General features: G+C 33.3%; 1 protein-coding gene across 5 annotated transcripts in view; it reads left to right on the top strand.

Moving 5' to 3' along the window:
• dync2h1 (dynein cytoplasmic 2 heavy chain 1) overlaps window positions 1-27,370 on the top strand; it is a 303,505-nt gene that overhangs the window by 138,730 nt on the left and 137,405 nt on the right. For all 5 annotated transcript variants that reach the window (XM_062067256.1, XM_062067259.1, XM_062067258.1 and 2 more), the window contains 10 exons: window positions 1,094-1,245; window positions 1,343-1,487; window positions 4,713-4,815; window positions 4,887-5,051; window positions 9,482-9,606; window positions 13,342-13,590; window positions 15,460-15,568; window positions 15,642-15,755; window positions 20,732-20,874; window positions 23,331-23,409. In XM_062067256.1, coding sequence (XP_061923240.1) covers window positions 1,094-1,245; window positions 1,343-1,487; window positions 4,713-4,815; window positions 4,887-5,051; window positions 9,482-9,606; window positions 13,342-13,590; window positions 15,460-15,568; window positions 15,642-15,755; window positions 20,732-20,874; window positions 23,331-23,409 — 1,384 coding nt within the window. The remainder of the gene's footprint in view (window positions 1-1,093; window positions 1,246-1,342; window positions 1,488-4,712; window positions 4,816-4,886; window positions 5,052-9,481; window positions 9,607-13,341; window positions 13,591-15,459; window positions 15,569-15,641; window positions 15,756-20,731; window positions 20,875-23,330; window positions 23,410-27,370) is intronic.

Raw genomic sequence — 27,370 nt, 5'->3', positions numbered from 1 at the left:
TTTACTTTGCCTTTTAATAAAGCAAAATCCACTCTCTATATTAATATACTTCAAATTACATTTACAAGGCTTTAAGCGCCCTAATTGCCCATTTCTTGTCTCTACAAGTAAAACAAATATTTGTGGTGAATAAGATAAAGAAAAGAAACAAAATAAGCACCAATTGTACCTTATTTAACAGTTCAATTATCTAAATAAACATTCTTCTGAAGTTGAGCTCTGCCATCAATCACAGCGCATAAACTCCAACAGTCGGATCATGATTAAACAGTCCAGTGGAAAGAGGTGAGCTCACCGGTAGTCCGTTTGGTTTGAGTCCTTTTTCCCATGCGTTTGTGAAGTGCTTTCGTGGTTTTAGTGATCGTCTCTGTCTCTGCTGCTCTCAGCTCCGTCCTGCACACTGAATGAAACGGGTGCATTTGTTTGCTTTGTCCTGTCTGCGCTGCTCATCAGTCTGATTGCGCTCACCTGCTGGAGAGCGCACCTGGTGAGGCGCGCCGCGGAGCAGCGCTTCTGCTGTGACACGCATGCAGCAGCACAGCCGCTGTCACACACACACCTTCAGCCGCACCTCCAGGCAGATCGCCGCAACAACTAATGTACTCACTAAGTAGTACTAATGTACTCACCAAGTAGTACTAATGTACTCACCAAGTAGTACTAATGTACTCACCAAGTAGTACTAATGTGAACATGTACTCACCAAGGAGTACTAATGTAAACACGTACTCATATCAAATATTAAAATAAAGCCAATAATGCCATGTTAGACACAATATGTGATTCTACAAAAATGCAAATGTGTTGACGCTGGTGCTATTGCCCCGTCTCGGCTTTGTCTGCGTCCCAGTACCCGATGTTCTGCCTTGGCAGTCAGCAGGCCGAGTCTGGACACAACACTGATAGAGACGGCTTTGCACTGATACAAAAATACAGATAATAACTAAAGCAACGGCCCTTAAGCATAAAGTTGTGTGATAATATATAAGCATAAAGTTGTGTGATAATATACTGTATATACATGATTATTCTAACATTTGTATCGAAATGTTTTTTTTTAAATTGTTTCTTCATCCCTCTGCCCTCTCCCCAGGTGTTGACGTACAAAGGGTTCTACGATGAAAATCTGGAGTGGGTGAGCCTGGAGAACATTCAGGTGGTGGCCTCCATGTCAACAGGGGGCGCTGTGGGCAGCCATTCTCTCACGTCCCGCTTCACATCCATCGTCCGTATCTGCACCATAGAGTAAATATCATCACACACTTCAGCTGTCATTTCACCATCTTTTTAAAAAAAATGTTCTCACCTTTTGTGTGCTCTGGGTGCATCATCTCCCCCGCAGCTATCCAGACCAGGAGCAGCTGCAGACTATCTACTCGGCCTATCTGCAGCCCATCCTGCGACACAGTCTGGGCAGCCAAGCGTCTTGGGCCAGCTCAGGGAAGACCCAGCAGCTGGCTGCTTCTCTGGTGCAGCTCTATGAACAGGTACCCACATTTATTTGTCAACAACATGCGGAATGGCACTAAAACAGGGGTATCCGAAAATGTGGTAAGTAAAGTAAATAATAAATCTTGCCCACAGGGAGATTGGAATCATTCTAAAAGCCTGCCTTTGTTGTCGCCATCAAGTAGGTAATGCAAATAATTCAGGTCAACGATCGTTTATTATTATGTGTTAAAGGTATGCACAGCATTTATTTATATGACCAAATCCAAACAACCTTCCCTAGTCATGGTGAAAATTTAAAAAAAAATCCAACGCAAAATGTCAACAAACATGGCCAACTGAACTTTGTTGATATTATAAAAAAAAATGTCCATGCACCATAAAGAAAATAAAATTATACACATGTAAGACCATTACAAAGCATGATGGGAAAAATGCAAAACACTGTTCACACTTATCCATCCATTTCTGATTGATGACAAAACTTTAAGGAGGTCCTCAGAGAAGTAAACAAGGTAGGAGTCGAACTTCATCAATATCCAATTATATTAATTATATATCAGGTCAACGATCTTTTATTATTCTGTGTTAAAGGTATGCACAGTATGACCAAATCCAAACAACCTTCCCTAGTCATGGTGCAAATAAAACAAAAATCAATGCAAAATGTCAACAAACATGGTCACACATAACACAACCTGCTCACTGAACTTTGTGGATATTATAAAAAAAAATGTCCATGCACCATGAAAAAAATAAAATTATACACATGTAAGACCATTACAAAGCATGATGGGAAAAATGCAAAACACTGTTCACACTTATCCATCCATTTCTGATTGATGACAAAACTTTAAGGAGGTCCTCAGAGAAGTAAACAAGGTAGGAGTCGAACTTTCACATCCTCTCAATATCCAATTATATTAATGATATATCAGGTCAACAGTCTTCTATTATTCTGTGTTAAAGGTATGCACAGCATTCACTTATATGACCAAATCCAAACAACCTTCCCTAGTCATGGTGCAAATAAAACAAAAATCTATGCAAAATGTCAACACACATGGTCACACATAACACAACCTGCTCACTGGACTTTGTGGATATTATAAAAAAAAATGTCCATGCACCATTAAAAACAAAAACAATTATACCAATTTAAGACCATTACAAAGCATGATGGGAAAAATGCAAAACAATGCTCACACTTATCCATGTTTGGTGCATTTTAGCTGCTTGATATTTCTAATTGATGACAAAACTTTAAGGAGGTCCTCAGAGAAGTAAACAAGGTAGGAGTTCGAACTTTCACATCCTCTTAATATCCAATTATATATCAGGTCAACAATCTTTTATTATTCTGTGTCAAAGGTATGCACAACATTTACTTATATGACCAAATCCAAACAACCTTCCCTAGTCATGGTGCAAATACAAACAAATCCGATGCAAAATGTCAACACACATGGTCACACATAACACAACCTGCTCACTGAGCCTTGTGGATAGCTACGGAACGGGCCGAGGGTGAAAAAAGGAGTCAAGACATCAATTAATTTCATTAATTTCCCATTAATTCCTGTTAATTTCCATTAATTTCCCATTAATTCCCGTTAATTCCCATATATACCCATGGAAAGTTTCCAACTTTGAATATTCCCGGAGTTTTGCAACCCTAAAGGGGACACAGGTAAGTGATTCCTAAGACCAGACGTAGACTTAAAGGGGTGATATCATGATATTCTCTCCATGTAAACACTTCCTTGTGGTCTACATAACACGTGATGGTGGTTCCTTGCTCAAAATGCGGCATAGATGATATTTTACACACCAGCTTTTGACAAAAACAAGAAAGTTTGATCATATTACGCCTATACTGGCTCACTTGCACTGGCTTCCTGTGCACTTAAGATGCGACTTTAAGGTTTTACTACTTACGTATAAAATATTACACGGTTTAGCTCCAGCCTATCTCGCCGATTGTATTGTACCATATGTCCCGACAAGAAATCTGCGTTCAAAGAACTCCGGCTTATTAGTGATTCCCAGAGCCAAAAAAAAGTCTGCGGGCTATAGAGCGTTTTCTATTCGGGCTCCAGTACTCTGGAATGCCCTCCCGGTAACAGTTAGAGATGCTACCTCAGTAGAAGCATTTAAGTCCCATCTTAAAACTCATTTGTATAATCTAGCCTTTAAATAGACCCCCCCTTTTTTAGACCAGTTGATCTGCCGTTTCTTTTCTTCTCTCCTCTTCTCCCCTGTCCCTTGCGAGGGGGAGTCGCATAGGTCCGGTGGCCATGGATGAAGTGCTGGCTGTCCAGAGCCGGGACCCCGGGTGGACCACTAGCCTGTGCATCGGTTGGGGACATCTCTGCGCTGCTGACCCGTCTCCGCTCGGGATGGTTTCCTGTTGGCCCCGCTGTGGACTGGACTCCCGCTGATGTGTTGGATCCACTGTGGACTGGACTTTCACAATGTTATGTCAGACCCACTCGACATCCGTTGCTTTCGGTCTCCCCTAGAGGGGGGGGGGTTACCCACATATGCGGTCCTCTCCAAGGTTTCTCATAGTCATTCACCGACGTCCCACTGGGGTGAGTTTTTCCTTGCCCGTATGTGGGCTCTGTACCGAGGATGTCGTTGTGGCTTGTACAGCCCTTTGAGACACTTGTGATTTAGGGCTATATAAATAAACATTGATTGATTGATTGATCTTGACCGTCTCTTCTGTGGGCGCTCTTGTTTATGTGCCTCCACTTTGACAGCGTCATCTTTGTTGTACCGCTAGTTTTTTAGCAGGGCAGCTCGTATCGCACATGATATCGCACACAAGCAAACACGCCGCAGGGCTGCTTGTGTCGCATATGATATCGCTCACAAGTAAACACGCTGCAGGGCTGATTGTTATACATCCGGTCAACGATCTTTTATTATTCGGTGTTAAAGGTATGCACAGCGTTCACTTATACGACCAAATCCAAACAACCTTCCCTAGTCATGGTGCAAATAAAATCAAATTCAATGCAAATTGTCAACAAAATATGGTCACACATAACACAACCTGCTCACTGGACTATGTGGATAGCTACGGAACGGGCCGAGGGTGAAAAAAGGAGTCGTCAATTGCGCGTTAAAAAAAAAAAATGCTGTTATTGGCGCGTTATATTTATATTGGCTCGGTATCAGCAAACATGGCCCTTCTTTAAAGGCACGATGCTCTGTAATTGCATGGCTCATTCCTGATGCGGTGTGTTCTCATGCAGGTGAAGGCCAAGTTCACGGTGGATGACCACAGTCACTACCTTTTCACACCGTGCGTCCTGACCGAGTGGGTCCTCAGCCTGCTGCGATACGACCTCACTGCAGGTGAGCGAGCCACTTTTCCTCCAACATTTGCAGCTCTTCTAACTCGTGGTTTCTCACGTTCCTTTCGGAAGCTCAATCAGACGTGACCGACAGTGTGCTGGAGGTGGTGGCGCACGAGGCCAGGAGGCTCTTCAGAGACCGCCTAGTGTCCTCCAAAGATCTCCACGCCTTCGATAACATGCTCTCCTCCATCATCCGTGGTGACTGGGGCTCCGACGCCCTCGGCAACATGGCTGGTAGGAGATCTCTCTCTCTCTCTCTTTTAGCATTCCATACTTACACATTAGAGCAGGGGTCACCAACCTTTTTGAAACCAAGAGCTACTTCTTGGGTAGTGATTAATGCGAAGGACTACCAGTTTGATACACACTTAAATAAATTGCCAGAAATAGCCAATTTGCTCAATTTACCTTTAACTCTATGTTATTATTAATAATTAATGATATTTACACTTAATTGAACGGTTTAAAATAGGAGAAAACACGAAAAAAAATGACAATTAAATTTTGAAACATAGTTTATCTTCAATTTCGACTCTTTAAAATTCAAAATTCAACCGAAAAAAAGAAGAGAAAAACTAGCTAATCTTTTTGAAAAAAATTCAAAAAATAATTTATGGAACATCATTAGTAATTTTTCCTGATTAAGATTAATTTTAGAGTTTTGATGACATGTTTTAAATAGGTTAACATCCAATCTGCACTTTGTTAGAATATATAACAAATTGGACCAAGCTATATTTCTAACAAATCATTATTTCTTCAAGATTTTCCAGAACAAAAATTAAAAAAAAAAAAATCAAAATACTTTGAAATAAGATTTAAATTTGATTCTGCAAATTTTCTAGATTTGCCAGAATAATTTTTTATGAATTTTAATCATAATAAGTTTGAAGAAATATTTCACAAATATTCTTCGTCGAAAAAAACAGAAGCTAAATTGAATAATTAAATTAAAATGTATTTATTATTCTTTACAATAATAAAAAAAAAATTACTACAACATTGATTTAAATTGTCAGTAAAGAAGAGGAAGGAATTTAAAAGGTAAAAAGGTATATGTGTTTAAAAATCCTAAAATCATTTTTAAGGTTGTATTTTTTTCTCTAAAATTGTCTTTCTGAAAGTTATAAGAAGCAAAGTAAAAAAATAAATGAATTTATTTAAACAAGTGAAGACGAAGTCTTTACAATATTTTCTTGGATTTTCAAATTCTATTTGAGTTTTGTCTCTCTTAGAATTAAAAATGTAGAGCAAAGTGAAACCAGCTTGCTAGTAAATAAATACAATTTAAAAAATAGAGGCAGCTCACTGGTAAGTGCTGCTATTTGAGCTATTTTTAGAACAGGCCAGCGGGCTACTCATCTGGTCCTTACGGGCTACCTGGTGCCCGCGGCCACCGCGTTGGTGACCCCTGCATTAGATAGTGGAGGATGCTAAGAAGGGGACTAGGGTTACAAAGGGGTGGAAAGTTTCGGGTAAATTTCTGGAAACTTTCCGGAAATTTACCAATTATCTGTGCATGTGATGGAGGAATGCACAGTGCAGGGTTGAAATTCTACTGAATTTGCATTAATTCAGGTTGTTTTAGCTAATAATCATGCTGCAAGATGTAGCATGTTGCATTCAATGTTTATTCCCATTCATTTCCCGTTAATTCCCATGGAAAGTTTCCAACTTTGAATATTCCCGGAGTTTTGCAACCCTAAAGGGGACACAGGTAAGTGACTTCTAAGACCAGACGTAGACTTAAAGGGGTGATATCATGATATTTTCTCCATGTAAACACTTCCTTGTGGTCTACATAACATGTGATGGTGGTTCCTTGCTCAAAATGCGGCATAGATGATATTTTACACACCATCTTGACCGTCTCTTCTGTGGGCGCTCTTGTTTATGTGCCTCCACTTTGACAGCTTCATCTTTGTTGTACCGCTAGTTTTTAGCAGGACAGCTTGTATCGCACATGATGTCGCACATAAGTAAACACGCTGCAGGACTGCTTGTATCACATATTATACCATACACAAGTAAACACGCTGCAAGACTGCTTGTATCGTACATGATATCGCACACAAGTAAACACGCTGCAAGACTGCTTGTATCGTACATGATATCGCACACAAGTAAACACGCTGCAAGACTGCTTGTATCGTACATGATATCGCACACAAGTAAACACGCTGCAAGGCTGACTGTATCGCACATGATATCACATACAAGGAAACACGCTGCCCGACTGCTTATATCGCACATGACATTGCACACAAGTAAACACGCTGCAGGACTGCTTGTATCACACATGATATCGCACACAAGTAAACACGCTGCAGGACTGATTGTATCGCATAGTATACCATACACAAGTAAACACGCTGCAAGACTGCTTGTGTCGCACATGATATCGCACACAAGTAAACATGCTGCAGGACTGCTTGTATCGCACATGATATCACACACAAGTAAACATGTTGCAGGACTGCTTGTATCGCACATGATATCACACACAAGTAAACACGCTGCAAGACTGCTTGTATCGCACATGATATCACACATATTACATGCAAGCACCTCCAGTATAATCCAGTACGTGTGTTCCTGCTGATATTTGACTAATATCAATACTGGATCAGGACACCCTCAAACAATAATTAATGATGCCTTATTATTGTTGTGTATAAGTGATGATAAATTATTATGTTTGTGTATAAGTGATGATAAATGATTATTGTTGTGTATAAGTGATGATAAATTATTATGTTTGTGTATAAGTGATGATAAATGATTATTGTTGTGTGTAAGTGATGATAAATTATTATGTTTGTGTATACGTGATGATAAATTATTATTGTTGTGTATAAGTGATGATAAATTATTATTGTTGTGTATAAGTGATGATACATTATTATTGTTGTGTGTAAGTGATGATAAATTATTATGTTTGTGTATACGTGATGATAAATTATTATTGTTGTGTATAAGTGATGATAAATTATTATTGTTGTGTATAAGTGATGATACATTATTATTGTTGTGTGTAAATGATGATAAATTATTATTGTTGTGTATAAGTGATGATAAATTATTATGTTTGTTTTTAAGTGATGATAAATTATTATTGTTGTGTATAAGTGATGATAAATTATTATTGTTGTGTGTAAGTGATGATAAATTATTATGTTTGTGTATAAGTGATGATACATTATTATTGTTGTGTATAAGTGATGATAAAGTATTATTGTTGTGTATAAGTGATGATAAATTATTATTGTTGTGTATTAGTGATGATAAATTATGTGTGTGTATAAGTGATGATACATTATTATTGTTGTGTATAAGTGATGATAAATGATTATTGTTGTGTACAAGTGATGATAAATGATTATTGTTGTGTATAAGTAATAATAATAATAATAATGGATTAGATTTATATAGCGCTTTTCTAGACACTCAAAGCGCTTCACAGAGAAGTGAGAACCCATCATTCATATTTACAACTCATTCATTCATCATTCATTCTCCGGTGTGAGCGGCACCGGGGGCAAGGGTGAAGTGTCCTGCCCAAGGACACAACGGCAGCGATTTTGGATGGTAAGAGGCGGGGAGCGAACCTGCAACCCTCAGGTTTCTGGCACGGTTGCTCTACCCACTACGCCATACCGCCCCAAAGTGATGATAAATTATTATTGTTGTGTATAAGTGATGATAAATTATTATGTTTGTGTATAAGTGATGATAAATGATTATTGTTGTGTACAAGTGATGATAAATGATTATTGTTGTGTATAAGTGATGATAAATTATTATTGTTGTGTATAAGTGATGATAAATTATTATTGTTGTGTATAAGTGATGATAAATTATTATGTTTGTGTATAAGTGATGATACATTATTATTGTTGTGTATAAGTGATGATAAATGATTATTGTTGTGTACAAGTGATGATAAATTATTATTGTTGTGTATAAGTGATGATAAATGATTATTGTTGTGTATAAGTGATGATAAATTATTATTGTTGTGTATAAGTGATGATAAATGATTATTGTTGTGTATTAGTGATGATAAATTATTGTGTGTGTGTATAAGTGATGATACATTATTATTGTTGTGTATAAGTGATGATAAATGATTATTGTTGTGTACAAGTGATGATAAATGATTATTGTTGTGTATAAGTGATGATAAATTATTATTGTTGTGTATAAGTGATGATAAATTATTATGTTTGTGTATAAGTGATGATAAATGATTATTGTTGTGTATAAGTGATGATACATTATTATTGTTGTGTATAAGTGATGATAAATGATTATTGTTGTGTATAAGTGATGATAAATGATTATTGTTGTGTATAAGTGATGATACATTATTATTGTTGTGTATAAGTGATGATAAATGATTATTGTTGTGTATAAGTGATGATAAATGATTATTGTTGTGTATAAGTGATGATAAATGATTATTGTTGTGTATAAGTGATGATACATTATTATTGTTGTGTATAAGTGATGATAAATGATTATTGTTGTGTATAAGTGATTATAAATGATTATTGTTGTGTATAAGTGATGATAAATGATTATTGTTGTGTATAAGTGATGATAAATGATTATTGTTGTGTATAAGTGATGATAAAGTGTCCTGCTTGTCCTTGCATGGCCAGATGGCTTCTATGTGACATGGGGGGTCTCTGAGGGGGTTGTGATGACTCCAGGCCAGACTCTCCCTCCTCACGGTAAACAACTGGGACGTCTTTCTTCTGCCGACCTCAAGCAGATCATTCAGAAGGTACAATAACATGTTTTCCTCTGTGTGTGTGTGATCCACCATCTTGTGCATCCCTAATCCCTCCACTATATGGAACATCTTCCCTCAAGGTTGTATCTCATTCATTATTAGCCATGAATAATTAAGTACTGTGGCGACCTTTAAATCAGGAGTCTCCAAAGTGCGGCCTTAGCTTCATTTGAGGCCCGCAGCTAATTTTTTAAATGGCCTGTGGCACATTCTAAGAAGTTTTTTTTTTTTTAAATAGAAAAAAAACAAACAGGTGAAATGTAACAAAAAAGAGTTACAATGTTGACTTTAATAACACAAAGCTGCCATACAGACAGTTTTTTTCTAATAAACTATCATTACTAAAAATAATAATATTGAATAAATGTCAAATGTCATGAATTATTGACCTATTCAAGGCAATAATTACTTCACATCCTAAATTCCACTTTGGAATAATTTTGGGGGAAAATATTGCATACTTTGCGTGTTTGCAATGAAAAAAAAAAAAAAAAACATGAAAAAATTATAAAAACTTATAATTGATGGGTAGAGCTTCAGACTAGAAATAATGTATGACTAATTTTTAACTTAACTTTTAAAGTGGGACCCTTTTGGATCACCAATAATTTTAGTGGGATTTTATGTTTTTTTTAAACTACTCAAAAAATAATAATGAATAAAAATCAATGGTGTATGTATGTATACATGTGTACATATATATATATGTACACATGTATACATACATACACCATTGATTTTTATTCATTATTATATATATATATATATATATATATATATATATATATATATATATATATATATATATATATATATATATATATATATATATATATATATATATATATATATATATATATATATGTGTGTGTTAATTCCACGACTGTATATATCGTATTGGTTGGTGTTGGTATCGGTTGATATCAGTATCGGTAATTAAGAGTTGGACAATATCGGAATATCGGATATATATATATATACTGTATATATATGTATATATATATATATATATATGTATATATATATATATATATGTATATATATATATATATATATATATATATATATATATATATATATATATATATATGTGTGTGTACACATGTATACATACATACACCTTTGATTTTTATTCATTATTATATATATATATATATATATATATATATGTATGTATGTATGTATGTATGTATGTATGTATATATGTATATATGTATGTATGTGTGGGAAAAAATCACAAGACTATATATCTATATATATATATATATATATATATATATATATATATATATATATATATCTCAGATATTCCGATATTGTCCAACTCTTAATTACCGATACTGATATCAACCGATACCGACACCAACCGATACGATATATACAGTCGTGGAATTAACACATTATAATGCCTAATTTGGACAACCAGGTATGGTAAAGATAAGGTCCTTTTTTTAAAAATTTATAAAATAAAATAAGATGAATAAATTAAAAACATTTTCTTGAATAAAAAAGAAAGACAAAACAATATAAAAACAGTTACATAGAAACTAGTAATTAATGAAAATGAGTAAAATGAAGTGTTAAAGGTTAGTACTATTAGTGGAGCAGCAGCACACACAATCATGTGTGCTTACGGACTGTATCCCTTGCAGACTGTATTGATATATATTGATATATAATGTAGGAAGCAGAATATCAATAACAGAAAGAAACAACCCTTTTGTGTGAATGAGTGTAAATGGGGGAGGGAGGTTTTTTGGGTTGGTGCACTAATTGTAAGTGTATCTTGTGTTTTTTATGTGGATTTAATAAAAAATAAATGATACCAATAATAAAAAAACGATACTGATAATTTCCGATATTACATTTTAAAGCATTTATCGGCCGATATTATCGGACATCTCTAGCTGAGACCCTTCTGGGTTCTCGGGACCAAACTTGACGTTAATAGTTTAATAAAATCTCTACAATGTATTGGTTTTGAAAAAGAAAAATATCAAAATTGATTAGATTTTTCAGTGTTCGGCCCTCAGTGGAAAAAAGTTTGGACACCCTTCTTTATATCGCCAGTCTAACATCTCACCTGTCACCCTGAACAGTACATCCCATAAACCCATCATTCATTTTTCTTCCATCTTTAGTTTTTCTAGTCAATCAAATTTTATTTATGCAGCCCTTAATCACACATGTCTCAAAGGCCAACGTTCCATGGTCTAAACCAGGGGTGGGCAATTATTTTTTTACCGGGGGCCACATGAGCAAACTGAGCACTGCTGGAGGGCCACGTCGACAATATTTCAATTCAATTTTGCTCAATATTATTTTTGATATACCCTTCGATAAATAATAATAATAATTAATAATACTAATTCCATTTAACCTAACTTAACTTTATACAAAAGGAAATTGCTTTTGATGGTTTTATTTTTAACACTGTCTTACACAACACTTCCTGGTGTATAATACAATGCAAAAATGTGCATTTCTGTCACTTTATCCTGCATCCTCTTTAAAAGTCCAACATTTTTCCCCGTCAGATTTGGACAACCATCTGTTGTCACACCTGCCAGCTGGTCCCATTTCAGTCCTAACATGTCCAAACACGCATTTACCTATATGTGAACAAGTCATTACCTGTGGTTGTCCCTTTTAATGGACTGCATGGCTGCCAGCTCCTCCGTGATTTGAAAGTCTGCACATTTTATTTATGCAGCCCTTAATCACACATGTCTCAAAGGGCAACGTTCCATGGTCTAAACCAGGGGTGGGCAATTATTTTTTTACCGGGGGCCGCATGAGCAACCCGAGCACTGCTGGAGGGCCACGTCGACAATATTTCAATTACATTTTGCTCTATTATTTTTGTTATACCATTCGATAAATAATAATAATAATTAATAATAATAATTTCATTTCACCTAACTTAAATTTATACAAAAGCAGATTGCTTTTGATGGTTTTATTTTGAACACTGTCTTACACAACACTTCCTGATGTATAATACAATGCAAAAATGTCCATTTCTGTCACTTTCTCCTGCATCCTCTTTAAAAGTCCAACATTTTTCCCCGTCAGATTTGGACAACCATCTGTTGTCACACCTGCCAGCTGGTCCCATTTCAGTCCTAACATGTCCAAACACGCATTTACCTATATGTGAACAAGTCATTACCTGTGGTTGTCCCTTTTAATTGACTGCATGGCTGCCAGCTCCTCCGTGATTTGAAAGTCGGCAGTTATCCCACGTAAGAAGATGAGCAGCTGGGTGGTGTCACGTACATCGCAGCTCTCATCCAAAGCCAGCGAAAAACAGTCAAAGTCGGCCGTTCGGTTCTTCAGCTGAAGCTCCAAGTTTCCAGCGATGGTCTCAACCCGTTACAGTGCGTCAGGAGAGTGACACGTTCTCAAATGCGCCCCTCTTCTCCGGGCATATCAGCACAACAGAGTCCAATAAGCACTCCTTAATAAACTCTCCGTCAGAAAACGCTTTACTTTTTCTGGCGATTTTGTGAGAAATGACGAAACTTGTCCTGACGGCTGCATCTCTGGGGGTGTGTTTTGTTCTTTGTGTTGGACAAGAAGAGAGTTTGGACCCCCATCACACCTGTGTGTGTGTGTGTGTGTGTGTGTGTGTGTGTGTGTGTGTGTGTGTGTGTGTGTGTGTGTGTGTGTGTGTGTGTGTGTGTGTGTGTGTGTGTGTGTGTGTGTGTGTGTGTGTGTCTCCAGGGCCTGGTGCTGTACAGTCGTGATAACAGAGAGCTGGACCTCCTCCTGTTCTGGGAAGTGTGTGACTTTGTGTCCAGGCTGGATCGAGTCCTCAGCCGGCCGGGCGGCTCTCTGCTCCTGGCGGGCCGGAGTGGAGTCGGGCGACACACCGCCACCTTCCTGGTGTCACACATGCACGCTTACTCCCTGGTCACCCCAAAGATCTCCCGGGGCTACTCCCTCAAACACTTCAAGACTGACCTCAAGACGGTGGGTGTTGATTTCATTCCTGCCATTTGGACACTTGACTCAGTCCCTCTGGGACGTCGTTTGCTAATGGAAGTTGTCCCAGCTGCACTCGAACGCACCGCCACTGTCTGACCAATCAAATGTCTCCCTGGGAAGTAGCCAAATCTTGAGGAGACGTTCAAAGGACTCGCTCATTATTGTAGTTTCTTTCTTTCTTTCTTTTTTTTTTACAGTTTTTATTGAATCAAGAAAACAAACAATAACTAGTATCAGTTATAAGATAAGATGTGGATGAGAATATTTCACATTTACACAAATATTACTCTATTCTGAATTATTTTTGTTGTGTTTCCATTGTAAAAAACATTCCTTATTTCCGTGTGATGGGTGAGGGACTAGTTTGGATTTTCCCTCACCTAAAACAGGAGCATTTTAACAAGACAAAAACAAAATTACACAAATATATTTAATATAAATATAAATATATGTGTACATGTATGTATATATGTATGTTCATATGCATACATGTATGTGTATATATGTATACATGTATGTATATATATATATACATGTATACATGTATGTGTATATATGTGTACATGTATGTGTATATATGTATACATGTGTGTGTATACGTGTATACATGTATACATGTGTGTGTATATGTGTATACATGTGTGTGTATATATGTATACATGTGTGTAATATGTGTACATGTTTGTATATGTGTGTACATGTATGTATATACTGTATGTATATATGTATATGTGTGTGTATATGTATACATGTGTGTGTATATATATATACATGTGTGTGTATATATGTATACATGTATGTGTATACATGTGTGTGTATATGTGTATACATGTGTGTGTATATATGTATACATGAATGTGTATATATGTATACATGTATGTGTATATATGTACACATGTATGTATATATGTACACATGTATGTGTATATATGTATACATGTGTATGTATATATGTATACATGTGTATGTATATATGTGTACATGTGTGTGTATATATGTGTACATATGTGTATATATGTGTACATGTATGTATATATGTGTACATGTATGTATATGTGTACATGTATGTATATACTGTATGTATAAATGTATGTATATATGTATATGTGTGTGTATATGCATACATGTGTGTGTATGTATGTACATGCATGTATAAAAATGTGTACATGTATGTATATACTGTATGTATACGTGTATGTATATATGTATGTGTGTGTGTATATGCATGCATGTGTGTATATATGTACATGTATATATATGTGTGTATATGTATGTATATACTGTATGTATACATGTATGTATATATGTATACATGTGTATATATGTATATGTGTGTGTGTATATGTATACATGTGTGTATATATGTACATGTATGTATAAATGTGTACATGTATGTATATACTGTATGTATATGTGTGTATATATGTATGTGTGTGTATAAATGTACATGTATGTATATACTGTATGTATACGTGTGTGTGTATATATAGGTGTGTATATATGTATATATATGTGTGTATATACATACATGTATGTATATACGTATATATGTATATATGTATATGTATGTATGTATTTGTTTGTGTGTGTATAAATGTGTATACATATATGTATATATACCATGTATAATATATATGTATATATATATATATGTGTATATGTGTTTGTGTACTATATATATGTACAACACAGTTTTATTACATTGCGTGTATACTGTAGTCAGTGTGTGTGTGTGTGTGTGTGTGTGTGTGTGTGTGTGTGTGTGTGTGTGTGTGTGTGTGTGTGTGTGTGTGTGTGTGTGTGTGTGTGTGTGTGTGTGTGTGTGTGTGTGTGTGTGTGTGTGTGTGTGTGTAGGTGATGCAGCTGGCTGGAATAGAAGGGCAGCAAGTTGTCTTCCTGTTGGAGGACTATCAGTTTGTCCACGCAGCTTTCCTGGAGATGGTGAACAGCCTGCTGTCATCTGGTACTACATCATATATTCATTTCATCATGTGCACATGGAGGAGTGTTCACATGTCAAATGTTGTGTTGCTCAGGTGAGGTTCCTGGGTTGTACACCCCAGAGGAGCTGGAGCCTCTCCTCTCCTCCCTGAAAGATGCTGCTTCTCAGGATGGATTCACTGGACCGCTCTACAACTACTTCTCCTTCAGTTAGTACACCACACTTCATCTGCTACTCCTTTCTCTGTGCACCTCTACCTTCTGTCTGCTTCCCACTCGCTCGCACACGGGTGTTCAAAGTGGAAGAAAAGAGATGTGACGAGAAAAAGTTGCAATGTTGACTAAAGTTGCCATGCAGGCTTCTTTTTTCCCATTCAAAACTGTCATTGCTGAAAAAATAATAATGAATCAAAATCATGAATTATTGACCTATTTAAGGTTCCAATGACTTCATATAAAAAAAATGCACTTTGAACTATTTGTTGGGGAAATGTTTGTATATGTTGTGTGTTTGCCATTAAAAAAACGAAGATTTTCTTTGACGAAAAGGGCATAAAATAAATGTAAAAAATAAAATAAAAACAGTAAGATATATGTATATTTTTTTAAAGTGCTGAAAGTAAAAAAAAGGTGTGATTTATTATCAACACTTTTTGCCCAGAAAATAATAATACATTAAAATCGATGTTGTTATGAATTATTGCCTTATTTAGGGATCTGGTTACTTCATATCAAATATTCCACTTTGAAATGTATTTTGGGAAAATATTGCAATGTTGTTTTTTTATTAAAAACATTTTTTAATTTCTTTTTACAAAAAGGGCATAAAACATATTTTTTTAAATAAATAAAAACAATTATATATATATATATATATATATATATATATATATATATATATATATATATATATATATATATATATATATATATATATATATATATATATATACTGTATATATTATGTATATTAAAAAAAAAAAAAGTGCTAAAAGTAAAAAAAAAAGTTTGTTATTATCAACACTTTTTGCCCAGAAAATAATACATTAAAATCGATGTTGTTATGAATTATTGGCTTATTTAGGGCTCCAGTTACTTCATATCAAATATTCCACTTTGAAATGTATTTTGGGAAAATATTGCAATGTTGTTTTTTATTTAAAAAAAATTAAATTTCTTTTTACAAAAAGGGCATAAAACATATTTTTTTTAAATAAATAAAAACAATATATATATATATATATATATATATATATATATATATATATATATATATATATATATATATATATATATATATATATATATATATATATATATATATATATGTATGTATATATATATATATATGTATGTATATATATATATATATATGTATATATATATATATATATATATATATATATATATATATATATATATATATATATATATATATATATTGTTTTTATTTATTTAAAATATATATATATATATATATATATATATATATATATATATATATATATATATATATATATATATATATATATATATATATGTATATATATATATATATATATATATATATATGTATTTTTTTAAAAGTGCTAAAAGTAAAAAATATTTTTTTTTTATTATCAACACTTTTTGCCCAGAAAATAATACATTAAAATCGATGTTGTTATGAATTATTGGCTTATTTAGGGCTCCAGTTACTTCATATCAAATATTCCACTTTGAAATGTATTTTGGGAAAATATTGCAATGTTTTGTTTTTTATTTAAAAAAAATAAATTTATTTTTACAAAAAGGGCATAAAACATTTTTTTTTAAATAAATAAAAACAATAATATATATATATATTTTTAAAAAGTGCTGAAAGTAAAAAAAATTGAATTTATTATCAACACTTTTTGCCCAGAAAATAATACATTAAAATCGATGTTGTTATGAATTATTGGCTTATTTAGGGCTCCAGTTACTTCATATCAAATATTCCACTTTGAAATGTATTTTGGGAAAATATTGCAATGTTTTGTTTTTTATTTAAAAAAAATAAATTTATTTTTACAAAAAGGGCATAAAACATTTTTTTTTTAAATAAATAAAAACAATAATATATATATATATATTTTTAAAAAGTGCTGAAAGTAAAAAAAAATGAATTTATTATCAACACTTTTTGCCCAGAAAATAATACATTAAAATCGATGTTGTTATGAATTATTGGCTTATTTAGGGCTCCAGTTACTTCATATCAAATATTCCACTTTGAAATGTATTTTGGGAAAATATTGCAATGTTGTGTGTTTTTTATTTTAAAAAAATTAAATTTATTTTTACAAAAAGGGCATAAAACACATTTAAAAAAATAAAAATAAAAACAATAATATATATATATTTTTTAAAGTGCTGAAAGTTAAAAAATGTGTGATTTATTATCAACACTTATTTTATGAGTGAGACACTTTTGGATCCCCAAACATTCTAGTGGTGTTTTAATTTGTTTTAAACCGTCATTGCCCAGAAAATAATAATACATTAACATCAATGTTGTTATGAATTATTGCCTTATTTAGGGCTCCGGTTACTTTATATCAAATATTCCACTTTAAGATATTTTTTGGGGAAAATATTGCATATGTTGTGTTTTCTATTAAAAAAAAAGTTTCCTTTGACAAAAAGGGCATACAACAAATTTAAAAAATAAAAATAAAACAGTAAAATACATTTTAAAGGTGCTCAAAGTAAATAAAATGTGTGATTTGTTATCAACACTTTTATGAGTTGGGCATTTTTGGATCCCCAAACATTTTAGTGGGATTTAATTTTTTCAAATCTGTCATTTTCCAGAAAACAATAATACATTAAAATCAATGTTGTTATGAATTATTGACTTATTTAGGTCTCCAGTTTCTTCATATCGAATATTCCACTTTGAAATATTTGTTGGGAAAATATTGCATATGTTGTGTGTTTTCTATAAAAAAACAAAACACATTTCGTTTGACAAAAAGGGCATGAAACAAATACAAAATAAATAAATTAAAAACAATTAAATATATGTTTTAAAAATGTGTGATTTATTATCAACACTTTTGGATCTTCAAACATTTTAGTGGGATTTTTTAAACTGTCATTGCCCAGAAAATAATACTAATACATTAAAATCAATGTTGTTATGAATTATTGACTTATTTAGGGTTCCAGTTACTTCATATCAAATATTCCACTTTGACATGTATTTTGGGGAAAATATTGCATATCTTGTGTGTTTGCCATTAAAAAAAACTTACATTATATTTTACGGAAATGGCATAAAACAAAAATTAATAAATAAAATAAAAACAGTAAAATAATTTAAGAAAAAATAAGTGCTGAAATTAAAAAAAAAATTGATTTATCATTAACACTTTTATGAATGGGGCACTTTTGTATCCCCAAACATTTTAGTGGGATTTAAAAATGTTAAAACTGTCGTTGCCCACAAAATAATAATACAATAAAATCAATGTTGTTATGAATTATTGACTTATTACTAACACTTTTTGATCCCCAGTAATTTGAGTGGCTCTTTTTTATTTTAAAAACTGGCACTGCTCAAAAAATAATGATGAATTTTAAATCCATGTTGTTATTAATTATTGACCTCTTTAAGGCTCAGATTACTTCACATCAAAATTTAAAATGTTTGCATATTTTGTGTTTTTGCCATGACAAAAAAGGGCACAAAACATAAAAAACCACAACTTTATATTGACAGATAAATCTGAAGTTGATATAGGAAAAAAAATATATATATATGACTATTTTTTTTTGTTTTTTGCCATAAAAGACAGATTTTTGACAAAAAAGGGCAAAATAGGGCAGAAAACATAAAAAACAACAACTTTATATTGACAGATAAATCTGAAGTTGATATAGGAAAAAAATTATTATATATGACTCATTTTTATGGTTTTTGCTATAAAAAATTTATTTTTGGCAAAAAAGGGCATAAAACATAAACAAAATGTATATTGACAGATAAACCTGAAGTTCATCTAGAAAAAGAAAAAAAACTTGTATATGACTAATTTTTCACATTTAGAGGACTTCGACCCTTATTGGATTTTGCCATAAAACATTGAGTTTTGACAAAAAAAAGAGCATAAAACAGAATAAAACAACAACTTTATATTGACAGATAAACCTGAAGTTCATCTTGAACAAGAAAAAAACTTATAAATGACAAAGACCCTTCTTGGTCCCCGGGACTAAACTTGAGGGGAACCATTAATGCTAAAAAAAAACTTTAATATAGTATTGGTTTGGGTTGTAAAACATGAAAATGGCCCCCGCATGCTTTGATGCTTCATTATGTTAATTTCCCCTCAGGGATTATTAAAGTATTTCTGATTCTGATTCTGATTCAAGGCACCTCTTTTTTTAACTCTTTTCCGACCTTTTCTTTGAATCGACCTTTTCTTTTGGAACTGTTTTGTAATCAAAGGCGATGGCTGTTTACGACCCCCCGTCCCTTTAGAAACAGCTGTTGCCATGTAATCAGGGAAAGTCCAAATAAAAGAGGAGGCGTACAATCTTTCGGCAGAGCGTAATGACACTGTACAAGGGGTACTATGGACTGTACTCTCACTATTATGTTAAATCCACTATGGACTGGACTTTCACAATATTATGCTAGACCCACTGGACGTCCATTGCATCCGGTCTCCCCTAGAGGGGGGCGGGGGTCATCCACATCTGCGGTCCTCTCCAAGGTTTCTCATCGTCATTCTCATTGACATCCCACTGGGTTGTGAGTTTTTCCTTGCCCTTATGTGGATTTGAACCGATGATGTCGTTGTGGCTTGTGCAGCCCTTTGAGACACTTGTGATTTAGGGCTATATAAATAAACATTGATTGATTGATTGATTGATTATGCGGCCCCTTAGAGGAGAAAGTTTGGACACCCCGGTGTATCTGTGGCCATCTCTCCTCCCCTCTGGGAGGAAGAGTAAGATAGAGATACTGCAGTGTCAGGGAGGTTGAGGCTGTAATCGATAGCTGTATCATTGTTCAAGTCCAAGCACTTAAGAGCAGCCGGCCAACCCTCGCTCCTCAGCTCTGCCGGAGGGCCAAAGGCTAAACGGGACAATATAGCACGGAGAACATCACCTGTACTTTGTCAATAATTGTTTCAACATCTTAATTGTCTACCAGGAATCCAGCAGAACCTCCACGTTGTCCTCATAATGGACTGCTCCAACCCCAACTTCACCATCAGCTGCGAGAGCAACCCGGCGTTCTACCGCAGGTGTTCCGTGCAGTGGATGGAAGGATGGTCTGAAAGCAGCATGAAGAAGGTCAGAGGATGACAGAAGACACACACTCTTGCTAATATTTACACATTTTTACTAGGAGTCGTCCAATCCCATACGGCAGGGGTCACCAACGCGGTGCCCGCGGGCACCAGGTCGCCCGTAAGGACCAGATGAGTAGCCCGCTGGCCTGTTCTAAAAAATAGCTCAAAAAGCAGCACTTACCAGTGAGCTGCCTCTATTTTTAAAATTGTATTTATTTACTAGCAAGCTGGTCTCGCTTTGCCCGACATTTTGAATTCTAAGAGAGACAAAACTCAAATAGAATTTGAAAATCCAAGAAAATATTTTAAAGACTTGGTCTTCACTTGTTTAAATAAATTCATTTATGTTTTTACTTTGCTTCTTATAACTTTCAGAAAAACAATTTTAGAGAAAAAATACAACCTTAAAAATGATTTTAGGATTTTTCAACACATGTACCTTTTTACCTTTTAAATTTCTTCCTCTTCTTTCCTGACAATTTAAATCAATGTTCAAGTAAATTTATTTTTTTTATTGTAGAGAATAATGAATACATTTTAATTTAATTCTTCATTTTAGCTTCTGTTTTTTCAACGAAGAATATTTGTGAAATATTTCTTCAAACTTATTATGATTAAAATTCAAAAAAATTCTTCTGGCAAATCTAGACAATCTGTAGAATCAAATTTAAATCTTATTTCAAAGTCTTTTGAATTTATTTTAAAATTTTTGTTCTGGAAAATCTAGAAGAAATAATGATTTGTCTTTGTTAGAAATATAGCAATTTGTTATATATTCTAACAAAGTGCAGATTGGATTTTAAACGATTTAAAACATGTCATCAAAATTCTAAAATTAATCTTAATCAGGAAAAATTACTAATTATGTTCCATAAATTATTTTTTTTATTTTTTCAAAAAGATTCGAATTTGCTAGTTTTTCTCTTCTTTTTTTCGGTTGAATTTTGAATTTTAAAGAGTCGAAATTGAAGATAAACTATGTTTGAAAATGTAATTGTCATTTTTTTCGTGTTTTCTCCTCTTTTAAACCGTTCAATTAAGTGTAAATATCATTAATTATTAATAATAACATAGAGTTAAAGGTAAATTGAGCAAATTGGCTATTTCTGGCAATTTACTTAAGTGTGTATCAAACTGGTAGCCCTTCGCATTAATCACTACCCAAAAAGTAGCTCTTGGTTTCAAAAAGATTGGTGACCCCTGAAACATATGGATATTGGATATTGGCCCGATATCAGCAAATATAAACGTATTGGTTGATATCGGCTTGCATGTAAAATGTCTGATAAAAGACCTCTTAATATACTCATTTTAATACTATGTTGACATATAAATATAGATAAATACAACAGAACTTCATTTAAAGCCTAAGGTGAACGCCATAAACCAGGGGTGTGCAAAGTACCTTCAATTTGGGTGTTCACATGTTCAATTTAAACACGTGACTCGCCGTCTTGCGGACAACTCAGTCCAGCGACCATGAAGCATACTTTCAAGAAAAAAACACATGCGCAGCAATCACTTGTATGACCCAATCCAAACAACCTTCCCTAGTCATGGCACAGGAAGAAAAAAAAAGTTCAATCAGCACAAAGAGTCAACAAATATGTCAGGCTAACCTTCTCCAACCTCCGAGGACAAAGCTACGAACAATGGGAGACCGGGCTTTCTGCTCCGCCGCTCCCAGTCTGTGGAACGCTCTCCCTGACCACCTGAAGGCACCACAGACTGTGGATGCTTTTAAAAAAGGCTTAAAAACCCTTCTTTTTAAAAAATCATTTTTTTTCTTTTAGATATATGCATACTAGTTATAGCTATTAGGCTGTTTTAGTTTTTATTTGTATTTATTTTATTATCTGTTAATTTTTTTTTTTTTTTTTAATACACTGTAGCACTTTGAAGTTGTTTGCTCAATGTAAAGTGCTTTTTTTTTTTTACAAATAAAATCTATTATTATGTCACGCATAACACAACCTGCTCACTGAACTTTGTGGATATTATAAAAAACGTCTACTCCACATACAATCAAAATGACACCCATTTAAATCCATCACGATGCATGACGGTATGAGTACAACAAGTAATCTTGGTGTTCACATGTTCAATTTAAACACGTGACTCGCCGTCTTGTGGACGACTCAGTCCAGCGACCATACTTTCTAGAAAAAAACACATGCGCAGCAATCACTTGTATGACCCAATCCAAACAACCTTCCCTAGTCATGGCACAGGATAAAAAAAAGTTCAATCAGCACAAAGAGTCAACAAACATGTCAGGCTAACCTTCTCCAACCTCCGAGGACAAAGCTACAAACAATGGGAGACCGGGCTTTCTGCTCCGCCGCTCCCAGTCTGTGGAACACTCTCCCTGACCACCTGAGGGCACCACAGACTGTGGATGCTTTTAAAAATATAATATATAATCGTAATCATTCATGTTTGTCTGAAACTTTCCAGATTCCTGAGCTGTTGCTTGCAAAGACAACAAGCCATAAAGGGGAGAAGAGTGAAGCCAAAAAGGGCGCAAGTATAAAAAGTACCTGAACTTATTCTAATATTTACTGTAATTATCTATTTTCTGGTTGAGTTCTGTATGTTAGCAATGGTCATTGTGTTTAACTCAGGGGTCTCAAACTATGTCCTGCTACTTACCTTCATAGTTAAGTGTAAATGTGCTGGTTAATTAGTTAGTTAGTTGTGGTTAATAGTGAAATATATTATGGCAATCTTGAGTCTCGCTGAGAAGAACAATTAAGTACTATACAGACACAAAAGTAGCAGATCAAGGAGCAACTTCCTGTAAGCAAGCGGCCATTTCCTGGGGAACTCACAAAATAAAGCCATTCAAATCCGAATCATGATTCTTATTCCTCCCGATTTAAAATTACATATTAAGATTAAATCCATGCAGCCCAGAGGAGCGTTTCTAACCTATAAACTGTTTTATTATATGTCAGATTCAAACACCGATGACATCTATTAGACAAGACAAGAAGCAAGGAATCAAACAGAGACAGGATTCAATTTAGCTCATGAGGAGAGCGCGTCGACCTGCACCCTCGTACAGTTTCGTCCCACGCTCTGACGAAAGGGTTTCCACGCTTCCTCCTTTATTTGGGCCTTTTCTGATTACATAGCTTCAGCTGTTTCTAAGGGGAGGGGGTCATAAACATCTGCTGCACTCGGTCATAAACAGTTCAAAGAAAAGGTGTCTAGAGCGGTGTCAGTATGTATCTTGTGCGCACGAGATACATGTCTAAAAAAATAAAATTGAATTTTTAAAAAAAATTTCTTAAATTTTTTTTTCTAACTTTATAAAAATAAACTTTTTATAAAGTTATTAAAAAAAAAAAAAAAAAATTATTGAATTTTTTTTTTAGACATGTATCTCGTGCGCACGAGATACATGTCTAAAAAAATAAAAAATAATATTTTTGTATTTTTTTTATAACTTTATAAAAAGTTTTTCGTGCGCACGAGATACATGTCTTAAAAAAAAAAAAAAAAAAAAAAATTATAACAATTTTTTTTACCTCCATGTCCCTTTAGGGGCTCCGTACAAATATGATTGAGACCCTGATAATATTTATTTATTTATCCGTACAAACCACTCTTCTGAGTTGCTGGCAGCTGAAGACGTGTATTGTTATCTCACGCCTGCCCGACGATATAAATATGGACTATAGAGCGCACCGGTATATAAGCCACACCCGATCATTTTAGAAAGAAAAAAGTACAATCATATTCCATATATTAGCCGCACCGGACTATTAAGTGGCAGATACATACGTTATGAAATGAGTTATTCACACAGAAATATTCTGTAAATGTTTATTTACATACCTTAAATGTTTCCAAATGGTGTCTGTAACAGGGCAGTAAAACGGCCGATCAAACAAAACAGAAGTCATCGTCATGGACCCACTAGCTGCGCAAGCTAGCTATTCAATCAGCTAAACAGTCTTAATAACGCCACGGTGACATTTTGGTGAATTTACTGAGGAATTTGTGAAAGTGAAACAATACAGAAAGAGAAACTTTCTCGTGCGTACGAGAAACTTTTTATAAAGTTATAAAAAATTAAAATATTATAATTTTTATTTTTTATTTTTTAGACATGTATCGTGCGCAGTTTCTCGTGCGCACGATACATGTCTAAAAATATAAAATAAAATAAAAATTATAAATTTTTTTTTTTTTTTTTTTAATAACTTTATAAAAATAAACTTTTTCTGAAGTTATAAAAAAATAAAATTTAATTTATAATTATTATTTTTTTTTTTTAGACATGTATCTCGTGCGCACAAGAAACTGCGCACGATACATGTCTAAAAAAATAAAATATATATTTTTTTTAAAATTTTTTAATTTTTTTTATAACTTTATAAAAAGAAACTTTTTATAAAGTTATAATGAAAAAAAAATGTAATTAATTATTGAATTTTTTTTTTTAGACATGTATCTAGATACCTGTCTAAAAAAAAAAAAAAAAAATGTTTGTATTTTTTTTATAACTTTATAAAAAGTTTTTCGTGCGCACGAGATACATGTCTTAAAAAAAAAAAAAAAAAAAAAAAAAAAAAAATTACAACAATTTTTTTTACCTCCATGTCCCTTTAGGGGCTCCGTACAAATATGATTGAGACCCTGATAATATTTATTTATTTATCCGTACAAACCACTCTTTGAGTTGCTGGCAGCTGAAGACACATGTATTGTTATCTCACGCCTGCCCAACGATATAAATATGGACTATAGAGCGCACCGGTATATAAGCCACACCCGATAATTTTACAAAGAAAAAAGTACAATCATATTCCATATATTAGCCGCACCGGACTATTAAGTGGCAGATATATACGTTATGAAATTAGTTATTCACACAGAAATATTCTGTAAATGTTTATTTACATACCTTAATTGTTTCCAAACGGTGTCTGTAACAAGGCAGTAAAACGGCAGATCAAACAAAACAGAAGTCATCATCATGGACCCACTAGCTGCGCAAGCTAGCTATTCAATCAGCTAAACAGTCTTAATAACGCCACGGTGACATTTTGGTGAATTTACTGAGGAATTTGTGAAAGTGAAACAATACAGAAAGAGAAACTTTCTCGTGCGTACGAGAAACTTTTTATAAAGTTATAAAAAATAAAAAAATTAAAATATTATAATTTTAATTTTTTATTTTTTAGACATGTATCGTGCGCAGTTTCTCGTGCGCACGATACATGTCTAAAAATATAAAATAAAATAAAAATTATAAATTTGTATTTTTTTTTTTAATAACTTTATAAAAATAAACTTTTTCTAAAGTTATAAAAAAATAAAATTTAATTTATAATTATTATTTTTTTTTTAGACATGTATCTCGTGCGCACAAGAAACTGCGCACGATACATGTCTAAAAAAATAAAATAATTTTTTTTTTTGAATTTTTTAATTTTTTTTATAACTTTATAAAAATAAACTTTTTATAAAGTTATAATGAAAAAAAAAATTAAATGAATTATTGAATATTTTTTTTTAGACATGTATCTAGATACATGTCTAAAAAAAAAAAAAAAATTTTTTTATTTTTTTTATAACTTTATAAAAAGTTTTTCGTGCGCACGAGATACATGTCTTAAAAAAAAAAAAAAAAAAAAAAAAAAAAAATTACAACAATTTTTTTTACCTCCATGTCCCTTTAGGGGCTCCGTACAAATATGATTGAGACCCTGATAATATTTATTTATTTATCCGTACAAACCACTCTTTGAGTTGCTGGCAGCTGAAGACACATGTATTGTTATCTCACGCCTGCCCAACGATATAAATATGGACTATAGAGCGCACCGGTATATAAGCCACACCCGATAATTTTACAAAGAAAAAAGTACAATCATATTCCATATATTAGCCGCACCGGACTATTAAGTGGCAGATATATACGTTATGAAATTAGTTATTCACACAGAAATATTCTGTAAATGTTTATTTACATACCTTAATTGTTTCCAAACGGTGTCTGTAACAAGGCAGTAAAACGGCAGATCAAACAAAACAGAAGTCATCATCATGGACCCACTAGCTGCGCAAGCTAGCTATTCAATCAGCTAAACAGTCTTAATAACGCCACGGTGACATTTTGGTGAATTTACTGAGGAATTTGTGAAAGTGAAACAATACAGAAAGAGAAACTTTCTCGTGCGTACGAGAAACTTTTTATAAAGTTATAAAAAATAAAAAAATTAAAATATTATAATTTTAATTTTTTATTTTTTAGACATGTATCGTGCGCAGTTTCTCGTGCGCACGATACATGTCTAAAAATATAAAATAAAATAAAAATTATAAATTTGTATTTTTTTTTTTAATAACTTTATAAAAATAAACTTTTTCTAAAGTTATAAAAAAATAAAATTTAATTTATAATTATTATTTTTTTTTTAGACATGTATCTCGTGCGCACAAGAAACTGCGCACGATACATGTCTAAAAAAATAAAATAATTT

This window comes from Entelurus aequoreus, linkage group LG13, assembly GCF_033978785.1.
Source record: "Entelurus aequoreus isolate RoL-2023_Sb linkage group LG13, RoL_Eaeq_v1.1, whole genome shotgun sequence".
Taxonomy (NCBI): Eukaryota; Metazoa; Chordata; class Actinopteri; order Syngnathiformes; family Syngnathidae; genus Entelurus; species Entelurus aequoreus.
Note: the sequence above shows the minus strand (reverse complement) of the source record. Positions and strands in the feature narration are given on the sequence as shown.